At 39.4% G+C, this 16,831-nt stretch overlaps 2 protein-coding genes across 3 annotated transcripts in view; one reads left to right on the top strand and one right to left on the bottom strand.

Annotated features, from left to right (window-relative positions):
- The window catches only part of LOC115653686, a 63,691-nt gene extending 57,522 nt beyond the window's left edge, over nucleotides 1-6,169 (top strand). The window contains exon 3 of the mRNA XM_030567238.1: nucleotides 5,694-6,169. The gene's annotated coding sequence lies outside the window, so the exon portion shown is untranslated. The remainder of the gene's footprint in view (nucleotides 1-5,693) is intronic.
- Nucleotides 1-16,831, bottom strand: part of SLC44A1 (solute carrier family 44 member 1) — a 97,810-nt gene that overhangs the window by 16,060 nt on the left and 64,919 nt on the right. For both annotated transcript variants that reach the window (XM_030567236.1, XM_030567235.1), the window contains exons 6-10: nucleotides 12,661-12,830; nucleotides 9,894-9,983; nucleotides 7,784-7,923; nucleotides 5,022-5,208; nucleotides 1,342-1,507 (exon numbers count right to left, since the gene is read on the bottom strand). In XM_030567236.1, the coding sequence (XP_030423096.1) occupies nucleotides 1,342-1,507; nucleotides 5,022-5,208; nucleotides 7,784-7,923; nucleotides 9,894-9,983; nucleotides 12,661-12,830 (753 nt within the window). The remainder of the gene's footprint in view (nucleotides 1-1,341; nucleotides 1,508-5,021; nucleotides 5,209-7,783; nucleotides 7,924-9,893; nucleotides 9,984-12,660; nucleotides 12,831-16,831) is intronic.

Genomic DNA, 16,831 nt, shown 5'->3' on the forward strand with positions numbered 1-16,831 from the left:
TATCTTTCATATGAGAGAACATTTAAACCAAGGTGCTCCTCTGCTCTGCATGGACACTGATGACCCTATGGCAATTTTAATAAGGCATAAGGGCTTTGTCATGGGTTGACATTTTCCTCCCTTACTCCAACCACTCTTGCTGTGCATCACAGCTGATGCCCTCTGCTGCAGAGGTAGCTGCATTTTTCCAGAGGTGCTGTATTTTTATTATTTGTAAACTACTTTGAGACCATTTTGAACGGGAAGTGTAACTTAAATTTTCAGCCTGTTGAGCGCAGAGATTTCTTTCTTTAAACAAATATATAGTGAACTATAAAATATCACAGTTACACTTTGAGAAATTTCACTTTAGAAAGATATACTTTTAAAAAAAGAAGAGGTGAATAAGTACAATAGCATCATTTCTTTCCTTAATCAAAAATGTTGCCAACAGTTGTATGTTAGCAAACACTCGATACCACTTCAGTATTGCTCATTCTTACAAAATTATTGCAAGATTTGTGACAGTTTTTCTTAAAGCCTTATCTCCTAGCTCTGTGATTGAGAACCTCAGCTTCCATTTAAAAATAAATAAAAGTTTCTAGTCCTTATTATGGTAGAAAAAAGCTTAAAAACATAATCTCCGTGCACCTAGAGACTTTAAAAAAAGTAATTAAAAGCGCTCAGATTTATTTATTTTTAATTCTCATTATTTTTTAACACTGCAGTACTACCAATTAGGAGTTATTATCCTAAGAACATGTGATGCATCCCTCTCTTGTACTTGAGATACACGTGCATTAGCTGATACGAGTACAGCATGATTTGCAAATTAGGACTCATGCACAGTGATGGTACATGGAGATTTAATCCATATATTTTGCTTCACTTGAACATTAGTATATAATCTGAATTCATATGAAAATGATGGCTCTAAAGGGACTTTCTGTAATCTTAGGAAACAGACAAATGAGTGGGTGAAAAGAATTAAAGAACTGTATTTTTCAGTTAAGTAATCCCAGTAAATTAGTGCCAATCATTTTTTAATTTAAATGGAGTTTATTGGCTTTATTATTGAAAAGAGAGAAATGTCAAAGTGCTTATTACTTTTTTTTTAAAAAAATGAATCACCTAGGTCTTCATAGTGTATATGGGACTTAGGAGCAAACAAAACTGTGGTGCTTAACATCTTCAAATTGCACATAACCAGCTAAGCACACTATTTATTTTAGAAGTTTGCTTTTGCTTTTCAGCTTCCAGGCAGAACACACCTGCTCATTTCACCACAAGCTCTGGCCCCAGTTATTTTTGATGATTCAGTCACTAGGTCACTTCAGAAAAAGCTGTCTGAAAAGTTCTCACCTTGTAAAATAGTATGTCACAACAGCCCCAGCTACAGTCATCTGTTGACATGCTAGAATAAATTCACTGATCCAGATCAGCCCTACCACATGGTACCACCACATGTATCGTAGAGGGCCCAAAACCTGGAATTCCACAAACCCTTGTTCGTTTAGGACAGGGCTACCTAGGAACAAATCAGAGAAAGAAGGCAGATCGCCAATATCAACTTAGAAAGAAAGAATCGTTTGTAATTCAGCTAATAACTCTCAATCATTTCAAGAGTGACAGCTCTGTCTCCTAATAAAGTGTTAACATCAGTGTAGCTGAACAGTTGATAATGGAGATAATATTGCTGATTCAGCCAGCAAAAATATTAATTACTGTTAATAATTATGCAGAGAAAGGATTTTAAAATTCTCCAGAGCACACTCAACATCCAACTTAAAAAAAAAATAAAAATTGTTAGCTATGTGGAAATTTGGAAAAAAAGATGAAGCAGAATGATTTCTTTTGCCAAAATGTAATGGAAGGAAACCTGAGTCATTCTGAATTTTCGGCCACCCTCCCTTCAGATCCATAGTTTGCAAAAATTCAGGAAATTTATTTAAAGATCATAATTTGTATTTTTTTTTTTAGTTAGGATCAAACAACCTATTTCTTGATGGTGTAAGTGTTAATACATGTGTTTTGTCTATATTTGAATAACAGAATCTATTTGCTAGAATATTAGCAGCGTTTGAGAAGAGAAGATTTTTCCCAGATAATTTTATACATATTTTAAAACCCAATAGACTTCTCTGATCTAAGTAGCATTTTCACATAAGCTCACTGACATTGTGTCAGGATTTCCTCAGGCGATGGATGCTCTATTTCAAAAATCATTAGCACTCACTGTGGAGGTCCATCTCACCCATCAAAATGATGTGAACAGAAGAAGAGGTTCAGAAAAATACAGAGAATGGACATAACAGGTGCATAAAACAGATCTAATTTGAAAGCCATTAGTGTTTTCACTTAGGTTTGCACTAGATCTCTTATGTGAATGGTTTCAGATTTGAACGAATCTTGGAAGTCAAACACCACTACCAAAATAATTTTGTTCTAGTGAATTACTATTTGGAAAAACAAGTTTCTTCTGATTCATTTTTAGAAATGTTATACATTTTGGCTTTCAGTAGTTTGAGAAATACTGATATATAGTATGTATGGCCTTGTTTCTGCAAAGACATCAATATTTGCTTAACTTTAATACAAACCACTTTGTTCCATTGACATCAATGGGACAACTCACAGTAAATAAAATTAGGCATATGCAGGACCAGGGCTGAGGTTACCAACAATTAAAACTGAGCAAAGCTTTTTATTATTAAAGCCCAAACTCTGGCCCTGCTGATGCAATTGGGTCCATGAAGGTGCATGCTATGCGACCCGAACAGCTCAAAATGCAGAATTGGGACCTCAACCATTTTCAGGCACAAGAAAAATATTGTGATTCATTGTTCCCTGGATAACAAACATCTCATCTCATAATTCAAATTAAACTTATAGCAGTAAAACAAACAAAACCAAGAACAAATTTCATTAGTTCTGTCCCTTGTTAAAGACAGAGCCCAAAAATCCCAAATATTTTTCCATAGTTAGGCTGAAATAGTTATATGATCTAAAAAGTGTTAAAATTACTATATTGTATTAGAGCATTTGTGAAGTAGGGAACACACCATTTCAGATGTCAAGTTCCATTAAACCCTCTTCCCTAACATGCACATAACTTTCTGAGAAATACACATTTCCCATTTTGAAAAGTTATTGCCACTGTTTTGTACAGAACTAACTAAAATCAGTGAAACTTTTAGGCCCCAATCCTAGAAACTCCTCTAGTCAGGCAAACCCTTGTACCTCTACTGAGCCCCAGCAACATCTATGGGGCTCAGGTGAACTTCTAGGCCTTTATCTTGAAACTGGATGTGTAAAGTCCGCATTACCGTGGAGCATGTCCCCTGCTAAGGCGATGTCTACACATAAAATGCTACAGCAGCACAGCTATAGCACTTCAGTGTAGATACTTCCTACAGTGATTTCCGTAGTAAATTCACCTCCCTGAGAGAAAGTAGCTAGGTCGATGAAAGCACTGTCTACACAGGGACTTAGGTTGGTTTAATTATGTCACTCAGGCATGTGGATTTTTCACACCCCCAAGCAAGGTAGCTGGGTGGATCTGTCTGGTGTAGACCAGTCCTAAGACTGTCACAAACAACAGAAAATTGGCTACCGTGCATTTGCGTTTTGAGCGATGCTCTGTGCATGCATGCGTCCTTTAGAAATGTGCATTTATCAATTTAAGTAGTGGCTAAATTGCTTGTGCTGCCTTAAGTCCTTAGAGGAGCATAACTGTTTTTTTTAACCCTTTGCTCTACAATGAAAAGGAAGAAAATTAAATAAAAAAAACTGTTAATGTAATGTTACTGTAATAAGAGAGATTTAAAAAGTCAAGAAATCCAGAGTTATGGCTCCTACAATAATATTAGCACATTCACATTGCATGTCTCTAGTATTTTCTAATCCTTTTATTTTTGTTAAAGAGATTGCATATATGTTGAATATTATGGCAAGTGGCTATATTAATATTTCTGCAGGAGGACACCATTAACTTGAAAAGTACATTTATCTGCATGTGACTGTTATAAGTAACCCCTAACATCATCATAACGCAAAGACAGAATACTTTTCCTCTATTATTCTGTTTGTTTAGTTTGTGTATTTGACAGCACTTTATCAGGTTGCTGATGTTGCACCAGGCCCTGCTGGGGACTGTTTACTAGTAACAGCTGCAGCAGAGCTGAAAATGAATAGATTGCAAGCAGCAGGTGGCTGGTTGTGTGCACAGAGAAGGGGAAGAAGGACCAGGGGCAGACCTGAGCATGGCTGGTGGTGTTTCTCTCAGGTCCAGCCAAAATACTCTCTAAACACAGAAAGGAACAGAAATAACACTTCTGAATATTTTAAATAATGGTTTAAATTGAAGGACATTATTTCAAAAGATGTGCTGAGTTTAATTTTTGAAGATAAAACCAGATTGATGGGTTCCTTTGAAATTGTACATTTCCTTACTTTTTTTTTTTAAATGTATGTCTTTACTGATGTATTGACATGATTTTTTTGCATTTAATTTCTGTAACTCTGCAAATCAATGAGACAGCCAAAAATGAGACACTATCCAGTCTGAAAGCTACCCTAACAGGATAGCTAAGTATTCCTCTGGCATGGGGAAATCTGAGTGGCATAAAGCTGGCATCATAAACTCTCCACCTTCCTTTCCTAGGGCCCCCCCGCTGTATATGGAATATGCCATAGCCAGAACACAGTGTTCAAACAGGTCACAGCTAGCATGACAGTCCCTTGGAGACTTGTGCTTGCATATGTTACAGCAGCCCTGCGGCTGCTCTTCCTCACATCAAACGGGCAAAATAATGGTAGAAAGCCACTTCCAGGGAACCAAACAATGGGTAACCTCACACCTGATGATCAATACAGATGTGCACAATAACACAGTACTAAAGTACTCGCTGTGCTCATTCAAAGTATTCAAAGTCAAAGGGCTATAACCAGAGCACAGCAGTTATTTTCAAATTTTAACTATATCTAAAGTCTGTATAAGAAAGTACTAGTGTTTACTTAAAAGAAGACATGTGCCCACATACCTGTAGTGCCAAGGAAAAACAGGACCATGATCCAGTAGCTCCAAAACAGGATGAGAGCAAAGAAAGTCCAAAAGGGCTGGAAGACTAGCAGTGGCAGGTGAATGAAAACTTTGCCAGCCACGTGGAACAAGGCAATGGTGAGAGCTACTCGCTTGCGCATAATTAACATTATCAAGAACAAGATAACCTGAGGAGAGAAGTTTCCAACTGACATTTTAGGTGATGAAAAGCAGACCATTAGGTGCAGTAAACAACACAGGATCTTCAAGTAGAGCAAACTAATCATACTTCCAACAGTTTGTGGAAGCCCTGCAAGTTTACATGACTTAATCTAACATCAAATATTTCGAGATTGATTTATCAATGCAAACAACTTTTAGTGACTCCTGCTACCTTTTAAATACTTTTTTGAACTGACACTAAGACTGACAAGACTATAGACCAAATTCTATCACTCAACTGCATTGTGCAACCAAGTAAAAGCAATTGGATTGCACAAGTGTAGCTGAGGGCAGAATTTGCCCCATATTTTGAAACAGAACCTGGAGAACTTGTCAGATAAGTTTATAAAAAGGTATAATTACAGTGCATACCTGTATTAAGTATTACTAACTAAAATGAAATTATGAGGTATCATCTCAGCATTGCATGTTTGATTTATCTGACAAACAGGATCCAAGTGCAAGTGAACATACAGATTAAGGGTCCAATCCTGAAGTTGCTCTGTGCATGGAAGACTTCTGAGCATGGCCCAGGCCAGCTGTGGGTTCAAGTCCTACAATCTATTCTTCTGACATCAGGGAAGAGTGTGGACTCTCTCCTCAGGTCCTAAGCTACCAGCATTCCCAGCTATCTTCGAGACACCACTGACTTCCTGAGGAAACTACAATCCATTGGTGATCTTGCAGAAAACATCATCCTGACCACTACGGATGTAGAAGCTCTCTATATCAATATTCCACACAAAGATGGACTACAAGCTATAAGGAACAGTATCCACGATAATGTCACAGCAAACCTGGTGGCTGAACTTTGTGACTTTTTCCTAACCCACAACTAGTTCACATTTGGGGGTAATATATACCTTTCAAGTCAGCAGCACTGCTATGGGTACCCGCATGGCCCCACAGTATGCCAACATTTTTATGGCTGACTTAGAACAAAGTTTCCTTAGCTCTCATCCCCTAACGCCCCTACTCTACTTGCGCTACATTGATGACATCTTCATCAGCTGGACTCATGGAAAAGAAGCTCCTGAGGAATTCCACCATGATTTCAATAATTTCCATCCCACCATCAACCTCAGCCTAGATCAGTCCACACAAGCTGTCCATTTCCTGGACACTACTGTGCTAATAAGCGATGGTCACATAAATACCACCCTATACCAGAAACCTACTGACTGCTATACTTACCTACATGCCTCCAGCTTCCATCCAGGACACACTACACGATCCATTGTCTACAGCCAAGCTTTTAAGATACAGCCGCATTTGCTCCAATCCCTCAGACAGAGACAAGTACCTACAAGAGCTCTGTCAATCATTCTTAAAACTACAATACCCACCTGCTGAAGTGAAAGAACAGACTGACAGAGCCAGACGAGTACCCAAAAGTCACCTCCTACAAGACAGGCCCAACAAAGAAAATAACAGAACACCACTAGCTGTCATCTTCAGCCCCCAACTAAAACGTCTCCAGCACATCATCAAAGATCTACAACCTATCCTGAAAGATGATCCCTCACTCTCACAGATCTTGGGAGACAGACCTGTCCTTGCTTACAGATAACCCCCCCAACCTGAAGCAAATACTCACCAGCAACCACACATCACTGAACAAAAACAATGACCCAGAAACCTATCCTTGCAACAAAGCCTGATGCCAACTCTGTCCACATATCTATTCAAGTGACATCATCTAAGGACCTAATCACATCAGCCATGCCATCAGGGGCTCATTCACCTGCACATCTACCAATGTGATATACGCCATTACGTGCCAGCAATAGCCCTCTGCCATGTACACTGGCCAAACCAGACTGTCTCTATGCAAAAGAATAAATGGACACAAATCTGACATCAGGAATCATAACATTCAGAAACCAGCAGGAACACTTTAACCTGTCTGGTCATTCAATAACAGACCTGAGGGTGGCAATTTTGCAACAGAAAAGCTTAAAAAACAGACTCCAGCGAGAAACTGCTGAACTCGAATTGATATGCAAACTAGATACAATCAACTTAGGCTTGAACAGATACTGGGAATGGCTGACCCATTACAAACATTGAATTTATCTCCCCACGTAAGTATTCTCACACTTCTTATCAAACTGTCTGTACTGGGCTATCTTGATTATCCCTTCAAAAGTTTTTTTTTCCCCTCTTACTTAATTGGTAAGAGTTGGTAAGACAGCTCCCATCTTTTCATGCTCTCTCTATGTGTGTATATATATCTCCTCACTATATGTTCCATTCTATGCATCCGAAGAAGTGGGTTGTAGCCCACAAAAGCTTATACTCAAATAAATTTGTTAGTCTCTAAGGTGCCAAAAGTACTCCTGTTCTTTTAAAGGGAGAGTGTGTGTCCACCAGCACAGTGCCTAATAGTAGAAAGTGCAGCAACAAACAGAGCGGGATATTGTTTCTAAAGCACTTTCAATCTTTTATGCACATATTACAAAACCTGCATTGACAAGCCAAAGAACATGGCAAGAATGACAGAAAAAGAGAATACAATTTTGTCAGTGACAAAACACTTACCGTGAAGACAGTAGCTGAAATGGCATAGACCAAGAGGGCCTGAAGATTGTCTTTGGCTACTTGAAGCTGATCAGCAGTAAGAGTTTCATTGATAAACTTTGTTTGCTTAGCATACAGCCACCACAGTACTCCTGTGCCTCCTATGTTTTGAATTAAAGACAGGACAAATACTACATTTCCCTCTACAGAACAGACACACAAAGAATGGAATCAGTCAAACACAGCACAGTCTAAACTGATAGAAAATATCCAAGTGGGCTGATGCTACTCTGAAAGGAAGGATTTTGAAGGGGGAGTGCTGTGGCTTAAGCAGGTGCTCTCCTTGCACTGCTCCTCCCCTGCTAGGTCCATCTGAAAATCATGCAGCCCCTTGGATCAGCACCCCTCATTTCATGTGTTTTAGAAAGAACAGGGTGAAGCTGCTAGTCAGGGGAGGCATACTAAGGACAGATTATTGCCTGTCATATGGGAGCAGTGAGGACTGGAAGGGTGTAAGGAACAGATGATGATGTGGTGGGAGGTGTATGGAAAATTAAAATGGAAGAACTGAGTGAGGGAGCCCCAGAGAGGATGTAGAGAAACAAGAAGAGCAAAGAAAAGTGAATAAGTGAAAGGGTAAACACTTCAGAGAGAAGTGCCACCAGGAAAGAGGAAAGAAAACAACCAAGGGGGGGGAGGGAAGAAAATCCATGATACTAGAAACAGCACCTCAAATAAATCACAGATAGGTGTTCCTGCCTCCAGAAGAGCTGATGCAGGCACGGAAAGTGCAGGAGTGATAGGGAAGAGCCAGCTCACCTCATTTGAGATGGGAAAATGAAAAATAAAAAAAAAGTCTAAGGAGACGAGAGGGAAGCGTCTCCCATTAAACTCCCTGGGGGAAATCCCAGCCCTACCAAAGTCAATGGGAGTGGCAAAATTCCCACTGATTTTAATAGGGCCAGGATTTCACTCTCCAGCTCTAGCCATTTTTCCAAGACAGAACCATCCCTTTGATCTGGGATTCCATACCTCCAATGAATTAACCTTTCTCTTTTGATATTTCTTTTCTCTCTCCAGTGCTCCTCTCCTTCCCTCAAGGCCTGAGACTCCGCAGCAGTGTGCCTATCTAAAGTGCCAAAATCTTAACTGACTGATTCTATATATTTCAAAAGATAGGTCTCAGGACATTCCAGATTTGCCACCGACCACCTAGAGCTTTCAGAAACAATGAACTGATGTAAACAAAGCGGCGTGTCTCACAAAACACAACTTTTAAGGGCTTCACTCTTGGTGCAGTTTTTCAGCATGTAATAAGATGTCAGTGGGACGGTTCAGAAAAGGTAAGTGATCTTGGCCCACTGAAATTTTTCTAACTCTGGCAGGTCATGGGACCTTAAATCATGGCTATCACCGAATTTAGCCTCCCCCCCCACACCCAATATTTTGGCTGCATTATTAAAGATCAACAACATAAAACTTCAGTTCCACAAAATTTAAAGTTAATGGGGTAGATCAAAGCTGCCAGAAAGCAGACTGAATGGGACAGCTGGGAATTCACATTATGTAGAGGAATCTCTGGAATCTTAAAGCCAGCGTGTCTAATTCATCCCACAGCTTCAGGCTACTGTTACGTGCTCTGGGGGGCCTAACTAGCCCCCTGCTCCCCCAGTAGTCCTCAAGATTGGAGGAGGTACGCAAGGAGGAGGAAAAGTGATGGAAAACCATCCATGTTCCCCTCTGCTTAAATGTATTGAGCAGAGCTCAGGAACCCCCTAAGGATCTCTCCTAAATGTTAATGGGGCTGCTCTGCCCACAGGGATCTACACTTCAGTGTAAGGATTCTGGATAGATTCCTGGTGTCATTCTCCAGGTTGTCATGGCGGTGTGTGTACTCATTCACCAAGCAGGAGGTGCAGCAATTGTCTGGCTGGATAAGGAGCAGCAATGACTCTATCTAATCCAGTCCTCCATAGCCAGAAAAATAGCAGTTTCCCCATGGAACCCGGAGACAGGTCAATGCAAAGCAGAAAAGACGACATGGCTCTGAGTAGGATGCTGATGAACCTTGAGACTCGGGGAGAGAGATCAGAACTTGGCTCTCAAAAAAAAGGAAATGAACAAGACTTACCAAGTGATCCCAAAACGACAAGAATTGTTAAGATCCAAACCAGTACTCTTGAAATGTACCTGATTATCACCATCAAAATCATGGACAGCACTGCAGAAGAGAGAAATATAATAAGCAGAGCAATTATTTCAGACAGAAACATGCTATAAAGGTGGTGTTTTTCGCGAGTAAGGGGGAGAAGTTCAATTGAACTCATTACACTAAAGATAACTGCATATTAGTAGAATCCTTTATAAAAGGAATTCCCACCGCCCCCCGCCCCCATGGCTTTCAAAATTATTACACAAATACACAAGGAACGCCAGGTAGCCTCTACAATTCCTGTTTCTCCTAAATAAAAGGAGCATATGTGCATTTACATAGTACACTACATATTAAACATAACCACACAGACGTATTCAGACAGTGACAGAACAAACAAGAGGACATGACACAAGTGTGAGTTTAATATCATGAGCTGGGAAAACACTGCACAACTCTGAGCAGCAGAGGAGAACTCGCATGCAAACATACATGCTAAACAAGTGCAGATATTGTGATGTATGTAATTTAAGATGTCATGTTTGTTACAAGGAAAAAAATTACTGCTTTGTGCTTTATCTTTATTATTCACATTGGGCACTTTAATAAATTTTATTGATTCTGCAATAATTTTTTACTTGCAATTTTCACATTTCCTCCTCCAATCTTTATTATTTTCCCATTTCTGATCTCTCAAATCCCTGTTTTTGTGCACTTGGCATTATGGCACCATATGCAACATGCCACTTCAAAGTTCATTTGTTTGGACTGGTGCATAAGTATTTCTGCACCTGTTTTCAGAGTGCACCTATAATTTGGGAAGCTACCTCCCTCACATGGAGCCAGCATGGGTATTGTATTAGTCCCACCAACAAATAGGCACAGCATGCTAAAAATCCTCCTTGAATTGTCACTCACTAACATGTATTGTGTGTGTACTAGCTACATATTGAAGTGAAAGGCATTGGGGTCTTCTTTGTGAACTAAACAACCTAACATTCTGATATTTTTAATTAAAGGAGCATAAAAAGTGATCTGAAAGCAATCACATTTTTATCCCCCTTTAACCTAAAGGACTACATTAATTTTATATAAAATTTTGCAATAAATATGTAAAGTAAAACCTGGCAGTAATAGTGTTGCTAATAGACAGAGCCCTACCAAATTCACAGCCATGAAAATTGCACCATGGACCAGGAAATCTGGTCTTTTGTGTGCTTTTATCCTATACTATACAGATTTCATGGTGGAGACCAGGGTTTCTCAAATTGGGGGCCTTGACTCAAAAGGGAGTTGCAGGGAGGTTGCAAGGTTATTTTACGGGGGTCGCAGTATTGCCACCCGTACTTCTGCGATGCTGCCTTCAGAGTTGGGTGGCTGGAGAATGGAGGCTGCTGACCGAGGGCCCAGCTCTGCAGGCAACAGGGCAGAAGTAAGGATGGTAACACCATACCCTGCCATCCTTAACTTCTGCACTGCGGCTAGTGGCTGCTCTGCCTACAGAACTGGGCTCCTGACCAGCAGTCACCGCTCTCCAGCTGCCCGGCTCTGAAGACAGCACCATCGACAGCAGCAGTGCAGAAGTAGGGGTAGAAGTACTGCATCCCCTCCCCATTACAATAACCTTGAGACCTCCCCCACCTCAAACTACTTTTTGGGTCAGGCCCTACAATTACAACACTGTGAAATTTCATATTTAAATAGCTGAAATCATGAAATTCACGATTTAAAAAATCCTATAACTGTGAAATTGATCAAAATGGACCTGAATGTGGTAGGGCCCTACTAACAGAGCTACAAGTTTGCAAATTCTTAATTTTCTTTTTACTTTTAGGTCAAATTATTGCAGGTCCATTATTATCACCATAGAGTGCAATGGAAGAAAGAGTTCTGTGGGTTTCTTTGCAGCTGGTTCCAAGAAGTGATTTTGCATTTTATTTTTTTCCCCAGTCAAGATCTAGCTCTCTCTACTACAGAGACAGATTGGCTATAGCAGAGTTGTGCTGCTATAGACTTTGTGGCACCCTGTAGTCAGCAATCATTTCTTTTTCTTTAACAACATGCTCTTTTGACAGATGGCTGTAACAACAGGGGTTGGTTTTTTTAAGAGGTTAAGGGCCTCACACGAAGAATCCAATGAAGTCAGCTGATCAGAAATGTAATAAATTTGGATGCACACAATTTTACCTTCATTTATAGGGTTGTTTAAAACAAACACTTCACTTTGGTGTGATATCAATGACCAATAAGAAACCTAAGGCCCAGAATTGGGAATTTCCCAACTTTTAGTAACATATTTGCATTCATAAAAACCAAGGTTAGGAGTTTCAAAGGAGCCAAATCCAATTGCACCTAACTTCCTTTTGCTCCTTTGAAAATCCCAGCCCAAATAGCTAAGCCATACACACCAAAAGAAGCCTATGCCCCAGGTTTATGAGAGTATAATGCCATAGATCGCTCTCATATTTAGGGCCAGATGAGCATTAGAAAGTAGAGCTGCCTCTGGCTGACTTAAACAGCTGTGGCAAGAGCACTGAAGAATGTCCAACCCCTCTCCCCCCATCTTAAATAAAAACTGAATGTGCATGTATACTTCTTTTGAAACAGTTATTTGGCTACTGAGTAAAAAGCATTTGAACAGTTTCCTGAGGGCTTATTATGGTATATGTTCATATTGTGGCTAGAGGATGTTAAAAGTCTCCTACCGCAGTACTATGAAACAGCTAATAATGAGAAAAACAATTACCTAGTGATAACAAGCAAAGTCCCATTATAATCTCTTTGCTGGTCATAACTCCACTAATCAGCCTGTGTAAGACACTACTGTCACTGACAAAGGTGATCAGGGCCTCTGCAAACTTGGCATAGCAGGAAATGTTCACAGGAGCACAGCGATGGAAGAATGGAATAGGTGCACTGGTGACACAAGAAAAAAAAAATCAGAAAAAAAATTACTCCTACGTAATATAAATGCCACATCAACACACAAATGAAAGGTGAATTGATGCAGTACTCTCCACCCTCATAACACCATAACAAGGAGCTGTGAGTTTAATGCAGAGGTGCTGCTATAATGACAATGGTCACAATGAGGAGTGATGCAATTTTACAAGTATTTCTGTAAAGAAGGCAGCATGCATATTCCAATAGGATATTACCCTCTGCCTCTCAAAAAAGTATTTTCTTATTTCAGCTTAAACATCTGTCATTCAAGTGTCAGGTGGTACACCAGCTCAAACAATGCCTTTCACTGACTTCAAAATGAAATACTGACCCACTTTTGTAGCAAAAAAGTAATCCAAGAATGATTGTACTATAGTTGCAAATATATATATACATTAGTCTAAAACATGTCACCATTTACAACTGTTGCCAAACAGCCATGATAAAGATACCTTATTCTGTCCCTCTCTTATGCTTATTCTGGTCATAGGAGAGGAAAATTACAGTGACTACTTACATTACCTCAGCTAAATATTTAAATGTTTTATAACAAATGCAATGAAGAGGCCTGTAATTGTTTAATTATTCCTTTTACCCTGAATGGTATTGGAGCTCCTCTAAAGGGGTACTGACATTTTACATTATACTGCTCACTCCAGTAAACAGACACGGGGATGCAGTTCACCAGCAGATAATACAGGAGAGCACAAACGTGAAACTTTATTTTCCCAATGCTGCCTGCTGGGGAGTTACATCTTCTTGTTCCCTAAACTGTGTCAGACTATCAAGGTTGTCTATTTTATTTAATTATTCTTTTCCATTACATTTAAGACACTTTTATTAGCAATATACTCTTGCTTGTAATTGAATCCAATGAATACAATACATTTTTACATTAAATTGAAGAGTTTTCTTTTAACCTCCAGATTCTTTCCTTTCTCTCCATCAGTTCCTACTGACTTATTTTCAAGATTTCAGTATAATGAAGCAACCGTGTACACTATCCCTTTGGGAGTCTCCTATTTTAGAAGTGATTTTGAAGCCAGAGATTTTCTGTACCAGATACCTCTTTTTAAATTGTGAGTTCTACCAAAATTCTAATCTTCACTTCGAGTGTGTAGGGTTAGAGGAATCATCTGCGTTAAGAATATCCCCTCCATGCATTATTATTTTGGTGAGGTAGAAGCGAGGAGGGAGATAACATACTAAAAAAACAATTGTCGAATTATTCAGTGCAGAATTGGGAGGGTTTTATGATCACCCTCATGATTAGATAATTAACAGATTCCCATGCTTTTGTGAAACTGACAGACAGTGCTAAATAATAAGATTTTAAGTCAACTGTGCTTGACTAAATAAATGTGTTTGCAGATGCTTATACTGATACTCTGCTTTTAGTGAGTGGTAAAGCCAGCAGTTAAGCAGAATAGTTACACGGTTAGTCAGAACTGTTGAAAATCAAATTAAACCCACAGTAATGGCCTTCCTATCTAGAGAGCAGCCTATATATTCCCTTAGCTTTTTTTTTATAAGATGGAGCTAGTTTGGTGTGTGTTAGCATCTTGCAGGTCTGCACAGAATGCATGCAATGAAATTTGAAAAACTTTAAATTAGAGGGCTTTGCATTTAACTTTTAATTCGTGCCATACTCCAATTTTTAAGAAAGCTTACAAAGTTTAACAGGCTTATACTGAAAATTAGAGCTATCATTCTGACAAAGCTCAGCTTTTAATCTTGAAACGTGCAAAAAAAATCCATTTTTTACATCTTGATGAGAAAACAGACATTCTGAAAAAAGTCATGTGACGCAATATGACCTGAAGGAGAAGTATATACTTTTTACCTTTATCTCACAACATTCCTGTATTAAACTGCTAATATCCCTCTTGCTTGTAGCAATTATACTGTACATATTAAGTTACCTGTTTTTATGTGTAACAGTTAAATACCAACTGTTACAATTAATAAAAAAATAAGGTCAGTGGTTATTACAAACTTTCTTGAATAAATCAAACTCTTGAGAATCCAGCACGAGACCTGCTTCTGTTTCAGTGGTTCTGACTCCCTGAGCATGTGATGTGTCTCGTTTAACAAAAAATGAAATAATAAATCTAGTCATAGTGACCTCTGCTATTTATAAGGCCCCTTGATTACACCTTGGGACATTACATACGTAAATGAAATTATAAGATAAGAATAATCTGCTGCTTAATCATTGTGATCAAGATCAGCAGAATCCGCCTAGTAGGGATGATGATAAATAAATTTTTAAAAGCACAAATATGACAGTTGCATTCAAATTATATTAAAGGCCCAGTTTAACTGGATATGGACAAGGAAATGAATGCAGAGTTAAGAACAGAGTAGTTCTCTATCAGGTGGGCCTCAAAACAAGGGTGGATGTGAGATATTTAGGTCCCCATAACTGATATATGTCAACTTATGTAGGGGAGCCTGTGCCAACAGAATGTAGCATTCTGCTGCTGTGGTATGCTCTCCTTTTCTCTCCAATCTCAATGGAAGCTCCTCTGCCAGGGCTGTGCAGAGTTGGAACAGGCAGAGGCAGGAAGGAAGGGGAAAACTGGCTAGTTTCCCTGCTCCAAAACCACCTTCATACAATGAAACTGCTCTCCAGCCCAGAGAAGAGGTTCCAGGAGGCACAGCTGGAGGGCATGGTTATCTTTGGCAGTGCTGGGAGGAAGCCAAAGCCAGTAAGGACAGAGAGTGCCAAAGGTAAAATGTCATAGTCCCCCAAGATCTTTAGGTTCCTCTGCAGGGCATGAGGAACACTTTTCCTCCGAATTGATCAACTGGGAAACTTCAGGGGACAGTTCTCAGCTGATGTAAGTTGCCACAGCTATTCCATTGACTTAAATAGAGTGATATAATTTACACTAGCTGAGGATCTGCTTCCAGGAAGGGAACATTTGGGAGTTTTCCTCAATATCCTTCTTCCTGCAGTTTATTTTATTTTTCCATCCTTCAGACCATTTCATTTCTTCTCCAAAATGTGCTTGTTCACTTCAATAACTGCACTAGCACAATATCTAAAACACAATTATGTGAGTTAAAGGCAAACTATTGGGTATTTCCTTTCATTTTCTTTGGGGGTTTAAACCAGGAATTTGTACTGTATTATAAAGTGACATGACACTCCAGTCTATCTGCATGCTTGCTTATTAAGCAAAATTCAATCCGACTGAATGACATGGGAATGTTTAGGAAGAAAAGTACATACAATTCTGGCAAAAATTAAAACTGACAAGCCATTTGAGTATGCAAAACACTGAAATTTTTATTTATTTTAGTTAGGTAGCACAGCAGCTATGCCTAGATCTGATGCACAGGCGATAGAGCTGCAGAAAAAAAAAAAGATTCAGAGAAAGTATGTTATTGTCAGCATTTGAGCTGCTGCTTATCACAGTCAATTTAAAAACTTGGATAAGTTACCGAGGTAAACAAAAGACATTTAAAACTACAGGTCCTAAAATGGATACAACATATCCTCTCCAGGACTTCTCTCTGTTTTCCCTTTGCCAACACTCATGTCTATGCAGAGAATGTACAGCCTGCCCCTGAACAGATCTAATCAGACTGAGGTTGTTTATGAAGTAGGAAATATGCCTAATCACAACTGTTTGCATTGTCAAGCCCCTTCAATTTCAGCTAAAACATAGAAGCCCAAAGCCGCAAACACCGCTGTAGAACTCTCATTAAAGACAGTGGGACCACTCACAGAAGTGTTTGCAGGACTGAGCCCTAAAATAATTGCATTGCTGAACAATTCCAAAATTTGCTGTACCGCTGAAGTGCTGACTGCCCCTGTACTTCTGGGCAGCACGCTAATCTTCCAACATACAGCTAGGCTCCCAATACCAGCAGCATCCTCTTTGTTACAATCACTACCATAGACTTTACCAAGAACAGTCAAGGCAGCTCTTCATTGAAATTTTAAGCGTTAAAACGAGAGCGAT

This window comes from Gopherus evgoodei, chromosome 6 (assembly GCF_007399415.2).
Source record: "Gopherus evgoodei ecotype Sinaloan lineage chromosome 6, rGopEvg1_v1.p, whole genome shotgun sequence".
NCBI classification, from domain to species: Eukaryota; Metazoa; Chordata; order Testudines; family Testudinidae; genus Gopherus; species Gopherus evgoodei.